The sequence below is a fragment of the Muscardinus avellanarius genome (assembly GCF_963383645.1).
Source record: "Muscardinus avellanarius genome assembly, chromosome: 19".
Classification (NCBI taxonomy): Eukaryota; Metazoa; Chordata; class Mammalia; order Rodentia; family Gliridae; genus Muscardinus; species Muscardinus avellanarius.
In genome coordinates this window covers 20,955,341-20,971,330 of record NC_137805.1, presented here as the reverse complement: position 1 = coordinate 20,971,330, position 15,990 = coordinate 20,955,341, and the positions used below count along the sequence as shown (strand labels likewise).

At 53.3% G+C, this 15,990-nt stretch overlaps 1 protein-coding gene across 1 annotated transcript in view; it reads right to left on the bottom strand.

Annotated features, from left to right (window-relative positions):
* Positions 1-985: 985 nt before the first annotated feature.
* ZBTB46 (zinc finger and BTB domain containing 46) overlaps positions 986-15,990 on the bottom strand; it is a gene marked incomplete at both ends in the record, with an annotated part of 29,871 nt that continues 14,866 nt past the window's right edge. Inside the window, 2 exons of the mRNA XM_080716459.1 lie at positions 986-1,387; positions 4,162-4,337. Coding sequence (XP_080572585.1) covers positions 986-1,387; positions 4,162-4,337 — 578 coding nt within the window. The remainder of the gene's footprint in view (positions 1,388-4,161; positions 4,338-15,990) is intronic.

The following is a 15,990-nucleotide window of genomic DNA, read 5'->3' as shown; positions in this document are numbered from 1 at the left end:
GTCAAGTGAGAAAAAGAATGCCAAACAATATAATTTTCTGTAACTACTCAGTATGACTCTACTTTAAAATTTGGTTACCCAGGTGGGAGGTGTAAGCAGCAGACAAGCGAGGACCCCGCCTCCAGTGTTAGCAGCAAGGAGGGCAGGAGTCCCGCTCCAGCCCAGGAGGGTCAGCAGGAGCCTGGAGCAGCCCAGGGCGGCAGGCCCAGGGGCTCCCAGGAAGTGCGCAGGGCGGAGGCCCGCTGGCCCGCTGGCGGGGGCCTGGAGAGGGTAGGAGCGCTGGGCCAAAGGTACCTCTGGCTGGGAGGAGATGGCACTCGGGCCCACCCGCCGGGGCTGCTTCCACCCCGAGATAGCACCTGGAGCCCTAGCTCCCCCGCGGGGATCTGCAGCCATCCTGTGTTAAGCACCAAAGCCCAGAGGTAAGAGGGTCGCAGGGCTTTCCGCGCACTGGCCCTGGGTTCTTCAGGCTGCCATGGCAGGGGCCAAGAGAGCGAAGAGCCACTTGGGGGCCACAGGCAGCAAGCCACGGCTGCCGGGGGTGGGGAGCGAGGGTGCCGCGGGTGGGCGCCACACAGTGATGCAGAGCTCTCAACACCAACTCAGTCCTGTGGCCCCAGGGACCGCACTGGTGCCCTGCCCAGAGTGGATCCTGCTCAGGCCGCTGTGCATGGCCCACCCCAGCCAGGCCAGCCAGAGAGCTCCTCTGAAGCTTGCTGGCTCGGGCCTGCCCACACACCTGCACACACTGCTGGCAACACCATTCTGCCCGGGATGGGGGCACGCGTGCTCTCCTTGGCTCAGACCCACCAGCCCTCCCCCGCTGCGGCTTGGTCCTCACCTGCCTGGGCCCACAGGACCAGCTTCCATGGGGGAGGGTGGGCACAGGAAGGAGCCCTGCCTCCAGGAGAGAGAAGACCCACTAAGACACACACACAGGTGGACAAAGCAATGCGGCCACCACCCCGCCGCCTGCCAGGCTGGCCTAGGGGATCCAGGTGAAGTCCTTGTCCGGCCCCGTGGAGGGGCTGCGGGGCCCCGGGGGCGAGTCCTCCTCGTCCTTGTCGTCCCCCAGCAGCGCATCCTCAGGTGCCAGCCCCACGTCGTCCTTCCACTTGGCCACATCCTCGTCCTCGTCCTCGCCCAGCTCCTCCTCGCCCTCCCCTCGAGGGTCGTCGGGGTCCTCCAGGTAGGGCCCGTCACTGGCAAACAGCGCCTCTGGGGAGCCCTCGCCGCCACCATGGTCCAGAGGCACGGGCACGCCACGCCCGGCACAGTCAGCACAGACGCCGTGGCGCCGCGAGCCATGCTTGATGCCCACGCTGGCTGCTGACACGAACACGCGACTGCACACCTTGCACACGTACTTCTTGTCCTTGCTGTGCACCTGGGGGGGGCAGTCAGGGAGGGGACTGAGGGAGGCGCCATGGCAGGCGTGGGGTGACGGGTGTGTTCAGCCTCCTGAGCCCACAGCGCAGAGCTGCAGGCAGCCCCGAGGCGGGAGGCTGGGCCCAGGGGCAAGGGCCCAGCCTGGACCAGGGCTTAGCATTCAGGGCGTCCCGGAGGCCCTGCTGCCCATTGCACTTGGGGCACACTGCACCGCTCCCGCTCAGGCCCAGACAGGAGGATCCTGGTTCACAAACAGCCTCAGGTACTTAGGCCCTCTGCAACTCGGTTTCAAAATAAAGACCCGGTTTCAAAAAAAAAAAAAGCCAGGCATAGTGGCGCACACTTGTAATCCCAGCATTTGGGAGGCTGAGACAGGAGGATCGTGGTTCATGGACAGCCTCAACTACTTAGTGAGGCCCTCTGCAACTCAGTGAGACCCTGTTTCTAAATAAATAAATAAAATATAGGGCTGGGGGTGTAGCTTGGAGATAAAATGCCCCTGGATCCCATCTCCAGTACAAAAAAAAAAAAAAAAAAGACTAAAAATTAGATCTGAGGGTATAGCTCAAAGGTAGAATTCTCTTGGGTTCCATACCCAGTACTGCCAAAAAATAAATGGGGATGACTAGAAGGAACAGGCCAAGAAGGACTGGAGCTGGGTGGGCATGCTCTCTGAGCCCCTTTTGGCTCGGGGGTGTACGTGAGAGCTGGGGCCTGAGCCAGGACCCTTGGAGGCAATGTGGGTGTTTCAGGAAGTCGCTCACCAGGACCAGACGGCCAGGCACTTACTCGTCCTCATGACACATGGTTAGGAGGAAGCCAGAGGAAGGATGCTGGGCACCATGGCAACTGTTGCTAAGCCCCCGGGTGGTATGGTTGTGGAGAAGGGCCAGCCCACCCTGTCCAGGCCTGAGGTCTGGCAAGTGCAGTGAGGTTCTGGCCCAAACCTGGGCCTCCACCCTAGCGGTGATCTCCCATTCTCAAGTCAGACACCAGGGAGGGCCACGGGCAAAACCCCTCCTCAGCAAAGACAAGCTCCTATTTTTTCTTCTTCGTAGTACTGGGAACTGAATTCAGGGTCTCTTCAGGCCAGCCAAGCATCCTACCACTGAACTAAACCCCCAGCCCTTTTTTTTTTTTTTTTTTTGGTGGTACTGGGGGTGGAATCTAGAGGCTTTCTACCTCCAGGCTATACTCCCAGACCTTTTTAATATTTTATTTGGAAACAGGGTCTCACTAAGTTGCTGAGAGCCTCACTAAGCAGCTGAGGCTGGCTTCGAACCGGTGCAATCCTCCTGTCTCAGCCTCCCAAGCGCGGGGATTACAAGCGTGCGCCACCACACCCGGCTCCAGCCCTTTTATTTTGAGACAGAGTCATGCTAATTTGCCCAGGCTGGCCTCAAACTTGCTATCCTCCTGTCTCAGCCTCCCAATTACCTGGGATTACAGGCACATGCCACGATACCCTGCTGGCCCCCAGTGTTTTTTTTGCACTAGGAATGGAACTCAGAGGCATTGAATCTCCAACACCCTCAGCCCGATTTTATTTCTTATTTGGAAACAGGGTCTCACTAGGCTGCTGAAAGCCTCCCTAAGTTACTGAGGCTGATCTCGAACCTGCGATCTCAGCCCCTCAACTTGGATTACAGGCGTGTGCCACCATGCCCGGCTTAATGTGGTTTTGCTAAAGAAAAATCAGCAACCCACACTGTAAGAGCGTCAGCACCTAACAGTGTGAAAAATAACGCAAGTCTCTATGAGAAGAAGAAAGTGCATTGAGCGTGTCCCGCTGAGCCCTGAGCCAGCCTGCACAGTGATCAGTGACTTATTAATTAGATGGAGGGGCACACCTGTAGCCAGAGAAGTCGAAAGCCAGCCCCAGCACCCTGCGGCAGAACGGTGTGGTCTGACCCTGGCCCCGAGGGCCTCCCTTGGTGGTCAAGGGTGCCTGGGGCTCTTCCTGCTCCATGTGTCCCGGCTCACCAGGGAACGGGTGGGGGAGGCTGAGTGCAGCCCTAGGCGGACCCCATAGCTATCAGGCACCCCGAGGCCCTTCGCCTACAGCCGGGAGGCCAATGGGTCTCAGTGGTGGGTGGGGCACCCTGAGGGCTCTGTTGCCTGACTCTGGGCCCAGCATCCCGAGGTATCCTCACTGTTCTGGAAAAAGAGAAGCCCAGCAAGCTCACAGACCCCGACAGAGCGGACCAGACTGCACCCTCAGGTGCACATGGGCCCTGGGCACGGGTGGGAGGTGGGTGGGCTCTGCTCACAGCATGATGAACACGGGCCTCAGAGCCCCCACCCCTGCAGAGCCCCTCGCTGCCGGCAGGTCTGCCTATGGAGCCAATGCGCTGAGGGTGGCCCGACCCTCAGCTCAGCTCCCACCAAGGCCTGCTGGCCTCGGCCCATCCCGACAGCCCTGCACCCCACACCTCGGTGCATCCTGGGCTGTCCCCGCTTCTAGGGCTCTGGCCTCATGGCCCAGCCCACGATGCCTGCCTACCTTCTTGCTACCTTTCTGGAAAAATCTCCTCCCGGCTTCCAGACCGTCCCTGCTCTGTCATCTCCCCGCCAAGCAAATTCATCCTGCGACACCGCCCGCCGGGCAGGAGGAGCAGCTTGGGGACAGACGGGCAGAGACAGGCCCCACCACGCGGCAAGGCACGGGCGGCGGGTGGAGGCGCGGGGGTCCGGGTGCGCAGGGCCGGCTGTGGGAGGCCACAGAGCAGACCCGTCCAGGGACGGCGAGAGCAGCCGGTGGCCCACACTCACCAGCGTGTGCCGCTTCATGTGTTCGCGGCGCGTGAACTTCTTCCCGCAGATCTCGCAGGGGTAGGGCCGCTCCCCGGTGTGCGAGCGCATGTGGCGCTTGAGGATGCACTGGTGCATGGCCGAGAAGCTGCAGTACGGGCACTTGAACTTCTTCCTGATCACCGTGAACTCGTTCACTGAGGGAGAGAGGGGAGAGAGAGCACGTCACTGTGATGTCACAGCTGGTGGCCTCCCTCTGTCTGCGGGTCCTGTCCACTGATGCCACTGAGACCCCAGGCCAAGGGAAGGCCAGTGCCTGACCCTTCCTCAAAGCAGAGGCCGTCCAGGCCTGCTCCCCTGTGCTGGAGCAGGCCGTGAGGACACCACCCTGCATGTCCTGTTAGGCCTTCCCCAGGCCTTCAGGCCCCACTGGACACCCAGGAGTGGGGCCGGCACAGGGACAGAGTGGACAGCCACCTGGGCTGTGTGAGAGGACAGCAACAGGGGGCACAGCACGGCCGGAGCAGAGGGCATGGTGGCACTGTCAGCCAGAAGAGCCGCCGCTGGGTCCATTCCGTTCATCCTGCCAACCCCAGATGTGGCTCGCCATGCCCGGGTGAGCCCTGCGGCCAGCTCAGAGACTCAAGGAGCCTGCAGGGCCCCAGCCACGGCATGGGACTTAGAAACTGGCTAGCCCGGGGGCCACCCTGAAGGCACTGGCCTCTGGCCACCTGCAGGTCTCATCAGGGAGATGTCAGGGAGACTGGTGCGAGGTCCACTATGAGCCCCACACTTGCCAGAGCCTCCCTCTGCCATCTGCCCGGCCCACGGACAGTCCCTTCATCCCGGGGATACAGGGTACCTGGGGCAGGGGAGCACAGGACCCTGCGCTCTGTAGAGAGAGGGTGCTTGACACCTGGCGCTCCAAGCCAGGCCTCCTGGACACCAAAGTTCATAGCTCAGCCACTCCCAGGGCCTTCACGCACACGCCACCTTCCTGTGTTTGTAGAAGAATCACCAAGTCCCCTTGGAGAGCAGGGACAGGGGCCCCACACTCCCCTCTCAAAGCTTTCATTAGATGTAAGCCATTTCCGGGTGCTAGGAGCTTTCTGCATTTATGTGCACACGTGCTGGCCCATGGCTGGGAGCTGGGGACCAAAGGGGAGGCTCGACTCAGCCCAGAGGATGAAACAGGACAGGTAACCATGGTTACCTATCAGATGCCTCTTCTCTTTGGATGAGGACATCTATCTATATACATACAGAGCAGGAACACGATGTGTGATTGCATACAACATCATGCTCAGCACACTGTGGGCTCTTTTTAATGCCATGGGCTTTAACTAAACATATTTCTTTCTTTCTTTCTTTCTTTCTTTCTTTCTTTCTTTCTTTCTTTCTTTTTTGGTACTGGAGATGGAACTAGAGGCATTCTACCTCCGAGCTACACCCCTCAGCCCTATTTTATTTTTGAGACAGGGTATTTCTCAGTTGAAGAGAGTCTCACTGCTTGCTGAGGCTGGCCTTGGGCCTGTGATCATCCTGCCTCAGCCTCCCAAGGACTGGAATTATAGGTGTGTGCCAGCACACCTGGCTACTGTGCACCTTTTAAATGTTTGAATGTACCATAACTCATCAGAGACCCTACTGGAAGTTTAAACATTTCCATCTCCCCGTGGAGAGTAAGGCTTCAGAGGTTCCTACCGATGCCTGTGCTGTCTGCTGCCTCCTGGGCGAGTCCTGGGAGGCGGAACCTGCCCACAGCTCCCTGACCACGCCCCGGGTGCTGTTTCTGCACCAGCCCCTGGCCCTGCAGGGAGAGCTGTGAGGCAGGGGGCTCCGGAGGACCAGACCCCTCACAATGGGACCCTCCCAGAGCCGAAGCTCGGGAACCTGGGTGTCTGCGCGGATATGCACTTTGTTTAATGGGGGCATGTCTGCACATTCAAGATGGTAAAGACAAAGACGTGCTGGCCCAGAAGGAGCAGAGCGTGCCCGGAGGCTTCACGGCAGGCAGGTCTGTCTGGCCACGGCCCAGACTTCTCCTAGGGCTCCCCAAAGGGAAAACCTACACCGCTGCTCCCGGTCCTTCCCTGTGGTCCTCCCCTGTGGCCTCGATGGTAACCTAGGCAACGCGAATACCATTCCTCTTCCCAGCTTAGCCCCCTCCACCTGCCTTCTGATTCCACGGTGCCCCACCTAGTCCACTCCTGCTTTCCTTCTCGTCACACCAAACAGCAAGCGCACCGCATTCTCCAAGATGGAAAGGGAGAACCAGGAAACGAGTTTCTGAATTATTTTATTTAAAACAACCTCTTTGGGAATGTATCCATGGTTTCTATTCTGCTTCTATCATCATGAAAATTAGAATTTTGGATGATCGTACATTTTAGCCTTCTGTATTTAGTAATTGAGACCTGCATGTAAAATAAATAACTCATCTCTGTACAGAAACACTTTTTTTCCTAGAAAAACAACAACAACTCAGAATGGGCACGCATGGCGATTTGTCCTGCTAGTGCGGCTTGCCCAGAGTGGAGACCTGATCTCAGAGGTCTCTCTCTCTCTCTCTCTTTTTTTATTTTTAATTAATTTATTTATTTGTGGTATTGGGGATGGAACCCAGAGGCATTTTACCTCCAAGCTACACCCCCAGCCCTATTTTTTATTCTTTATTTTGAATCAAGGTCTCACTGAGTTGCAGAGAGCCTCACTAAGTAGCTGAGGCTTGCGCGCGAACCGCGATCCTCCTTCTCAGCCTCCCGAGTGCTGGGATGACGAGCGTGCGCCACCGTGCCCGGCCCAGAGGCTCCTCTCATAGCCTGGGCTCTCTGAAGCTGCAGGAGGTGGCCCATGGGCATAGGTTCTTGATGTATCATTTTCCTGTCACAGATGTAATGAAGTACCACCAACTGGGTGACTTGAAACAAAACGGATTCAGTCTCTGTTGAGGCAGGAAAGCCGCTGTGGGCTTCAGGGGCTCCTTCCAGCTTCCAGCTCCTGAGACCCCTCCTCAGGGGCTCAGGCCCCGCTCTGTCTCCACGTGACTCCTCTGTGTCTCCAATCCGCCTCATAAAGGCGTGAGTCATTGGAGTCAGGGATGCCCTAATTCGGGATGCCCTCGTTTTTAGATGCTCGATTTAATCAAACCCACAAACCCCTTTTCTGAAAGGGGCACAGTCTGAATGGTTCTGGCGCTCGGGTGGGCAGTGAGGCGCGCTGCGCGACGGCAGAGGGGCATCCTCGGAGCTTTTAGTTTTGAGGTTTTTTTCTTTTGCTCTCTATCTTTGGTGATACTGGGGATTGAACTCAGGGGCGCTGCGCCTCTGAGCTACACCCCTACCCCTTCTCGTTCTTCATTTTGAGGTGGGGTCCAGTTCGCTCAGCAGCATATATTGCAGACGATCCACCACAGCTGAGCTGCAGAGGGCCGCCATACCAGGCCACCCACCCCACGCCCCAGCGCGGGCTCTGCTCCATCCTCTCCGGACACCTCTGCCCTGGCTTCTGTTTTTGGCATTGACTCTTCAACACCGGGGGGCCGGCTTCTCTTATGGCTGGCCAATCTTTGGAGTAAGTAACGTGTGTTCCAGATACAAACTAACCAGCCCAGCACCCCAACCTCACCCTCCCGGCTGGGCTTTCACCTTCCAGACCACTGCTCCCCACTCAGACAACCAGGCCGCTGAAAAGTATTCAAGCTAGCTGGGCATGGTGGCACACACCTGTAACCCCGGCGCTTGAGAAGCTGAGACAGGAGAAGGACAGCTTTGAGGACAGACTCAGCAACATAGTGAAATTCTCACCAACCTAGCAAGACCCTGTTTACAAGCAAAAAATCAAAGGGCTGGGGATTTAGCCCAGAGGTAAAGTGCCCCTGGGTTAAACCTCCAGTATCAGCCAAGCACAGTGACACACACCTATAATCCCAGTACTTGAGAGGCTGAAACAGGAGGATCACAGGTTCACAGCCAGCCTCAGCAGCTTAGTGAGGCCTTCCATAATTTAGTGAGAGCCTGTTTCAAAATAAAGAATAAAAAGTAGGGTTGGGGTATAGCTCAGAGGCTAGAATACCCCTGGGTTCAATCCCTAGTATCGCTAAAAATAATTATTATTATTATTTATAATTACTATTATAATAACATAGGGCTGGGGATATAGCTTATAAGTAGAATGCCTCTGGGTTCAATCCCCAGTGCCACCACCACCACCAACAACAACAACAATAACAAAAATCCCTATTATCAAAAGAAACGAAACAAGCAACAACAACAAACACCTGCCCTGGCCTAGGCCGTCTACAGTATTCTCTCGTTACCTTTCCAGTCTCTGTAGCAAAGGCCTTTCTCTAATTCTCCTGGTCAATCGTGCTGGCTTTTTACCGGCCACACGTGTGGCCGCTCCACTGTCCCGCCTGCTCTCTGTGCACGGATACCTGCTCCTCACTCACTGCGCCTCTGGCTGTTGTGTGCGTCCTGGTCAGGACCTGGAATGTCCCCCAAGGCCCATGTGTTGGCACTTTGTTCCCTGATGCAGCAGTGTTCAGAGTAGGGATCTCAGGAGTGACTTGGGATGTGACTCTGGCCTGTCAATGGATTCGTCTGTTCGGCAGTTCATAGCTGAATGGAGTACTGGGAGGCAAGGCCGTGGGAACCGTACGAGGTGTGGCCTCGCTGGACGAGGGGCCTTTGGGGGCATGCCCCTGGGTACCCATGGATTACCAACCAGTGCACTGCTTCACTTAAAAGCAGTAGAGAAACCGAGCGTGGTGGCACAGGCTTGTAATCTCAGTCCTGGGAGGCTAAGACAGGAGGACCCAGGTTCACAGCCAGCCTCAGCTATTTGATGAGGCCCTCTGCCACTTAGTGGGACCCTCTTTCAAAATAAGGAATAAAAAAATAGAGCTGGGAGTGTAGTTCAGAGGTAGAACACCCCTGGGTTCGATCCCTAGTACCACAAAACAAATAAACAAACAAAATAAGCAAGCAAACAAACAAGCAGTAATGATACTGGGTCTTCCTGTTGATGATTCTAGATTCAGTCTTTTTTCTTTTCCCTTTTTTCCTTTTTTTTTTTTTGGTGGTAACTGGGGATGGAACCCAGGGACGTTCTACCTCTGAGCTACATGCCCAGACTAATTTTATTCTTTTACAGGGTCTCACTGAGTTTCAGAAGTCCTCACTGAGCTGCCGGGGCTGGTGGCAAACCTGTGATCCTCCTGTGTCAGCCTCCCAAGTGCTGGGATTACAGGCAGCACCGCCACACCCAGCTTCTAGCTTCAGCTGGAGGTGGGAGAGGCTTCTATCCACCCAAGCGTTGCTCTAGGCCTGGCTGGTCTATCTGCATCTGGAATGTTCCGCACTTGCTAGCATAATGGTGTAACATTAAAGTTGCTAATTGGGTTGTTACAGGCCAGTGTCTGTCAGCAGAGATAGAAGATTCTACACAAAATACCAGCAAGTTGGATGCAGGATTGAGAACAGAGTGACATTTGCACCAGACCAGTGTACCCAGGCGAGGTTGAGTGACCACCAAGCGCTGTTCAAAGTTCTGTGCTTCCTGAGCTTTGCTTGATATTGTCATTACTGATAGAGGGAAGTCTTAAACGACCCCATTATAATTCCAGACTTATTTCTCCTCTTGGTTCTAACAACGTTTGTTACAGACTGAGCCATTGTTAGCAGCACACGCAGCGAGGACTGTTACATTCACTACTGAATTGACCTTTTATCACTGGGCAATTCCCTCCGGACTGAGCGTGTGTGTGTGTGTGTGTGTGTGTGTGTTGCTGGAGATTGAACCCAGGGCCTTGCTGATACCAGGCAACACCCCACCACTAAGCCACATCCTCAGCCCCCTTCATTTTCAAACAGGGTATCACTAAACTGCCCAGGCCTTGACCTTGCAAGGCCCTGGCTTGGCTCCTGCGTGGCTGGGATTGCAGGCACACACCGCGCACCTGGCAGGGATTCTTAAAGTTTCTTTGAGGTTAACAGTGCTGTACTGGCTTTCTTTAGGCTAGTGTTTGCTAGGTTTATCTTTTTCTATCCTTTTGCTTTAAACTTCCTATGTACGAAGTATGTCATCTATAAATAGCAAATAGTTTTTTTAAAAAAAGGCAATAACTTAAAAAAAAAAGAGCCGGGTATGGTGACACATTCTTGTAATCAATTCCAGTACTTGGGAGGCTGAGCCAGGAAGATCACAGGTTTGTGGCCAGCCTCAGCTGCTTAGGCCTCTGCAACCTAGTGAGACCCTGTTTCAAAATAAAGGATGAGCCGGGCGTGGTGGCACACGCTTGTAATCCCCGCGCTTGGGAGGCAGAGACAGGAGGATCGCGCAGGTTCGAAGCCAGCCGCGCGCGCTGGCTTAAGAGACCCTGTTTCCAAATAAAAAAGTATAAAAAATAGGTCTGGGAGTGTAGCCCGGAGGTAGAAGGGCTTCCAGGAACCCCAGTACCACCAAAAAAAATAAATAAATAAATAAAGGATGAGCCGGGCGTGGTGGCGCACGCTTATAATCCCCGTGCTGGGAGGCAGAGACAGGAGGATCGCGCAGGTTCGAAGCCAGCCGTGCACGCTGGCTTAGGAGACCCTGTTTCCAAATAAAAAGGTAAAAATAGGTCTGGGAGTGTAGCCCGGAGGTAGAAGGGCTTCTAGGAACTCCAGTACCACCAAAAATAAAAAATAAAAAATAAAAAGGATAAAAAATAGGACTGGGGGTGTAGCTCCAAGGCCGAATGCCCCTGGGTTAAATTCCCAGTACCTCAAAAAAAAAAAAAAGTTGGTAGAGTGGTAGAGTAGTGTAAAACTGTAAGATTTAGCTTCTTAGGAAGCTAAGATAGCAGGACTGGTTGAGTCCAGGAGTTCAAGACCACCCGGGACAATATACTAAGACCTCATTAAAAAAATAATTTTTTGGGGGAAGATTAAGGCCAAGGACATTCAATTTCTGAATTAGACCTCCAGCCTTTACTTACTTTTTTTTTTTTTTTTTGCAGGTCTGGGGATGGCACCCAGGGGCATTTAACCTCCGAGCTACACCCCCTGCCCTATTTTTTATTCTTTATTTTGAAACAGGGTTTCACTAAGTTGCAGAGGGCCTAAGTAGCTGAGGCTGTCCGCGAACTGCAATCCCCAGTCTCAGCCTCCCGAATGCTGGGATGACAAGTGTGCACCACCACGCCTGGCTTTACTTACTTATTTATTTATTCATTTATTTAATTATTTAGTCGTGCCGGGATTGAGCCCAGGGGCATTCTACCTTCGAGATACACCCCCAGCCCTATTTTTATTCTTTATTTTGAAACAGGGTCTCACTGAGTTACAGAGGGCCTCACTTAATAGCTGAAGCGGCCACAAACCTGTGATCCTCCTGTCTCAGCCTCACAGGTACTGGGATTCCAAGCATGAGCCACTACACTCAGCTTTATTTTTTATTTTGAAACAGGGTCTAAGTTGCTGAGGCTATCTTTAAACTTGTGATCCTCCAGTCTCAGCCTCCCGAATGCTGGGATTACAAGCGTTTACCACCACGCCCGGCTGGCTGGTAATTTTTTTTTTTTTTTTTTTTTTTGGTGGTACTGGGGTTCCTGGAAGCCCTTCTACCTCCGGGCTACACTCCCAGACCTATTTTTACATTTTTATTTGGAAACAGGGTCTCCTAAGCCAGCGCTCGCGGCTGGCTTCGAACCTGCGCGATCCTCCTGTCTCTGCCTCCCAAGCGCGGGGATTACAAGCGTGCGCCACCTCGCCCGGCTGACTGGTAATTTTTATTGGAGCATTTCATCCGTTTATAATATGGACACAGACGGGTTTGCGGCCACAGTCTTTTTCCTACTTGTCCTTTACCTACCGTGTTCCTCATCTTTCCTTTCTTGCCCTCTTTCAAATTAATCAAGCAGCATTTCTTTTTGTTCTGTTCAGTAAGCCTTTCGGCTGTGCGCTTCTACTGATCGTGACTACGGCCTCAGTCCCTCTGCCTGCTGGCATCTTACCTCTCTTCGTGGAGACCCAGGAAGGCGACTGTGGCTGCAGTAACCAGTCAAGATGCGCGCACCGTGGGCACCCGTGTGCTCCGGGCGGCGTCCTCCTTGGCCTGAGGCACCAGCACTTCTCATTACTGCCTTGCTGTGTGTGAGGAGTGGGCGCATCGCACAGCCTGGCCCTGCACAGCGATGGCTGAGAGACATCCGGGCCGGCAGCCTTTCCTCAGGCCGTAAGGCCCTCTTCTCGGAGCTGGGGCTCGTCCTGGGACCACACCTCGCTGCTCAGAGACAGCAAGGCCTCGCTGGCTGCTTCCACCGTTCTTGCCTTCGGTTGTCACGTTTGTCCGTCACACACCTGGTAGTTGCTTTCTGTTGTTGCTGAGACTGTGATTCTCAGACCTGTGTTCCTCCTGTCTTGGCCTCCCAAGAACAGGTGTGTGCCACCGTGCCCAACTAAAAACGTTTTTTAAATATAAATTATGGCCGGGCGTGGTGGCGCACGCTTGTCATCCCAGCATTCGGGAGGCTGAGAGCTACTTAGTGAGGCCCTCTGCAACTCAGTGAGACCCGGTTTCAAAATAAAGAATACAAAATAGGGCAGGGGGTGTAGCTCGGAGGTCGAATGCTCCTGGGTTCCATTCCCAGAACCGCAAATAAATAAATAAATATAAATTATGCCTTTCTTTTCTTAGAACCTGACAAATTGCTAAATTTACAGTGATCAAGACTGCCTTATAAGTCAGGCGTGGTGGCACACACTTGTAATCCCAGCATTCGGGAGGCTGAGACAGGAGGAGGATCGCAGTTCGAGGACAGCCTCAGCTGCTTAGTGAGGCCCTTTGCAACTCAGTGAGACCCTGTTTCAAAATAAAGAATACAAAATAGGGCTGGGGGTGTAGCTCAGAGGTCAAATGCCCCTGGGTTCCATCCCCAGTACCAAAAAAAAAAAAAAGACTGCCTTATACATATTTATTTTGGCACTGGGGATTGAACCCAGGGGCATTCTACCTCTAAGCTATAACCTTAGGCCTTATTTATTTATTTGTTTATTTATTGTAGAACTGGTAATTGAACTCAGGGGCATTCTACCTCCATGCTTATACCCACAGCGCTATGTTTTATTCTTTATTTTTTACTTTTTGCAAGTCTGGGGATTGAATCCAGAGGCATCTGACCTCTGAGCTACACCCCCAGCCCTATGTTTTTTATATTTTATTTTGAAACAGGGTCTCAGTAAGTCGCAGAGGGCCTAAGTTGCTGAGGCTGTCCACGAACCACAATCCTTTGGTTTCAGCCTCCCAAATGCTGGGATTACAAGTGTGTATCACCATGCCCGGCTATTCTTTATCTTTTTTTTTTTTTTTTTTTTGGTAGTACTGGGGGTGGAACCCAGGGGCTTTCCACCTCTGGGCTATACTCCCAGCCCTTTTTTTAAATTAAATATTTTATTTGGAAACAGGGTCTCACTAAGTTGCTGAAAGCCTCACTGAGTAGCTGAGGCTGGCTTCGAACCTGTGCGATCCTCCTGTCTCAGCCTCCCAAGCGCAGGGATTACAAGCGTGCGCCACCACGCCCGGCTGCTATTGTTTATCTTGAAACAAGCTCTCACTAAGTTGCAGAGGCCTCACTAAGTAGCTGAGGCTCGTTGAAAAGCTGAGATCCTTCTGTCTCAGCCTTCCAAGTCCTGGAATTACAAGCATGCACCACCATACCAGGGCCAGGCTTTTTTAAATTTTCAAACAGGGTTTCACTAAATTGCTGAGGCTGGCCTCAAATTATACTTTTTTGTTGTTGTTGTTGTTGTTGTTCTGGGAATTGAACCCAGGGGCATTCTACCTCTGAGCTACACCCCAGCCCTATTTTTATTTCTTTCTTTTTTTTTTTTTTGTGGTACCGAGGGTTGAACCCAGAGGCATTCTACCTTCGAACTGCACCCCAGCCAATTTTTTTCTTATTTGGAAACAGGGTCTTGCTAGTTTGATTGGTCACACTACTTGTTGAGGTTGTCCTCGACCCTGCGATACTCCTGTCTCAGCCTCCCAAGTATAGGGATTACAGGTGTGTGTCAACACACCCGGGTCTATTTTTATTTTTATTTTTATTTTGAAGTAAGGTCTCGCTAGGTTGATGAGAGTCTTGCTAATCACTGAGCCTCCCTTTAAACCTGCAATCTTCCCGTCTCCGCCTCCTAAGTACTGGGATTACAGATTCGCCCTGCCATGCCCAGCTCCCATTATACATTTAAAATGCAGGCTAAGCCGGGCATGGTGGGCACGCTTGTAATCCCAGCATTTGGGAGGCTGAGACTGGAGGATTGTGGTTCGCGGACAGCCTCAGCTACTTAGTGAGGCCCTCTGCAACTTAGTGAGACCCTGTTTCAAAATAAAGAATAAAAAATAGGGCAGAGGGTGTAGCTCGGAGGTCAAATGCCTCTGGGTTCCATCCCCAGACACGCAATAAATAAATAAATAAATAAATAAATAAATAAATAAAATAAATAAAATAAAATGCAGGCTAGCTTAGTAAACCAACACCTCCAAGTGACGGAAGTCCTCACTTCTGAGGTACTTGGCAGCGTGAGGGGAACCACATGTGTGGGCACCTTTCACACCTGCCGGGGCAGAAGCTATGGACACAGAGCCAGCGCCCTGGTGCCCAAGAGACACAGAGAGAGCGCCAACCTTTTATTGCTGGATTCTGTTTTCAAGGAAACACTCATGTTACACATTGACATATTTGTTCTAAACCCCCTTGAAAAGCTGTGTGTGGTGGTGCACAACCTGAGACTGGAGCAGAAGGAGCGGCAATAGAGGCCAGGGCACAGTACCTCCATGAGCTTCTGCCCTAAGACAAGAAGTAGAGCCGGGTGTGGTGGCGCACGCTTGGAATCCCAGCATTTGGGAGGATCCCAGTTCGTGGCCAGCCTCAGGTATATAGTGAAGCACTTTGCAATTCAGTGAGACCCTGTTTCAAAAGGGGTAGCTCGGAGGTAGAATGCCCCTGGGCTCCATCCCCAGTACCGAAAAAAAAAAAAAAAAAAAAAAAAACAAGAAGTAGGAAGGTCTGGAGGTGAGCAAGACCCTCGGCTTGACCCCCAGGACCACACACCCAGAGAAAAAGCTGCACATCAGTCCTGATCCTTGATATTTTAATGGAATATCTCAGTGAAAACTTCAATAGATCACGAGAAGAGCTATCTAAGAATCCGCTGAGAACTTCACGTCCTACAGCGCTACAGTTTTACAGGAGCCATAGGAGATGCAGGGATGAAATCAGGTAGCCACTCATTCCAAAGGTGTTTCCCACACCCTTATCATTTTGCCACACACCACAAACCATTTCTTTCCACTTCTCTGGAAGCTAAGTTGCTTTCAGAAGCCAAACAAACTCTGTCAGCGGGACTGCCAGAAGTCTCCAGAGCCACTCGTGAGGCTGTTCCCGGGACACCTCTCCGCACAGCCCATCCTGGATGACAGGGGCCGGACGGCGCCGAGCCCTCGGGACCCATCCAGGCGGGGTGCACACACTCCCAACCCGCATGCCACGGCCGTGACCAACAGAGACGAAAGCAGCGCGCTCAACCTCAAATGGCCACTGGCGTCTCAGGAGGAGGGACCTGCCCCCATGTGCAGGACCCACGCGGCACCCTGAGCGTGGCTGGGAAGCAGGGTCCTCCATCTCCAGAGACTCCAGCGACGCGTGTGGGCAGCAGCAGACAGGCCTGGCCGTGTGCAGGTGGGGGCAGCCTGCAACACCTGCCCACCCTGCAGAGGGCTGCTATTCTAGGACCTAAAGCCACCCACCACCTGGCAAAATGTCAGTCCCTGGAGCCCCCAAGTCCACTGCCACCGGCTCTGAATATG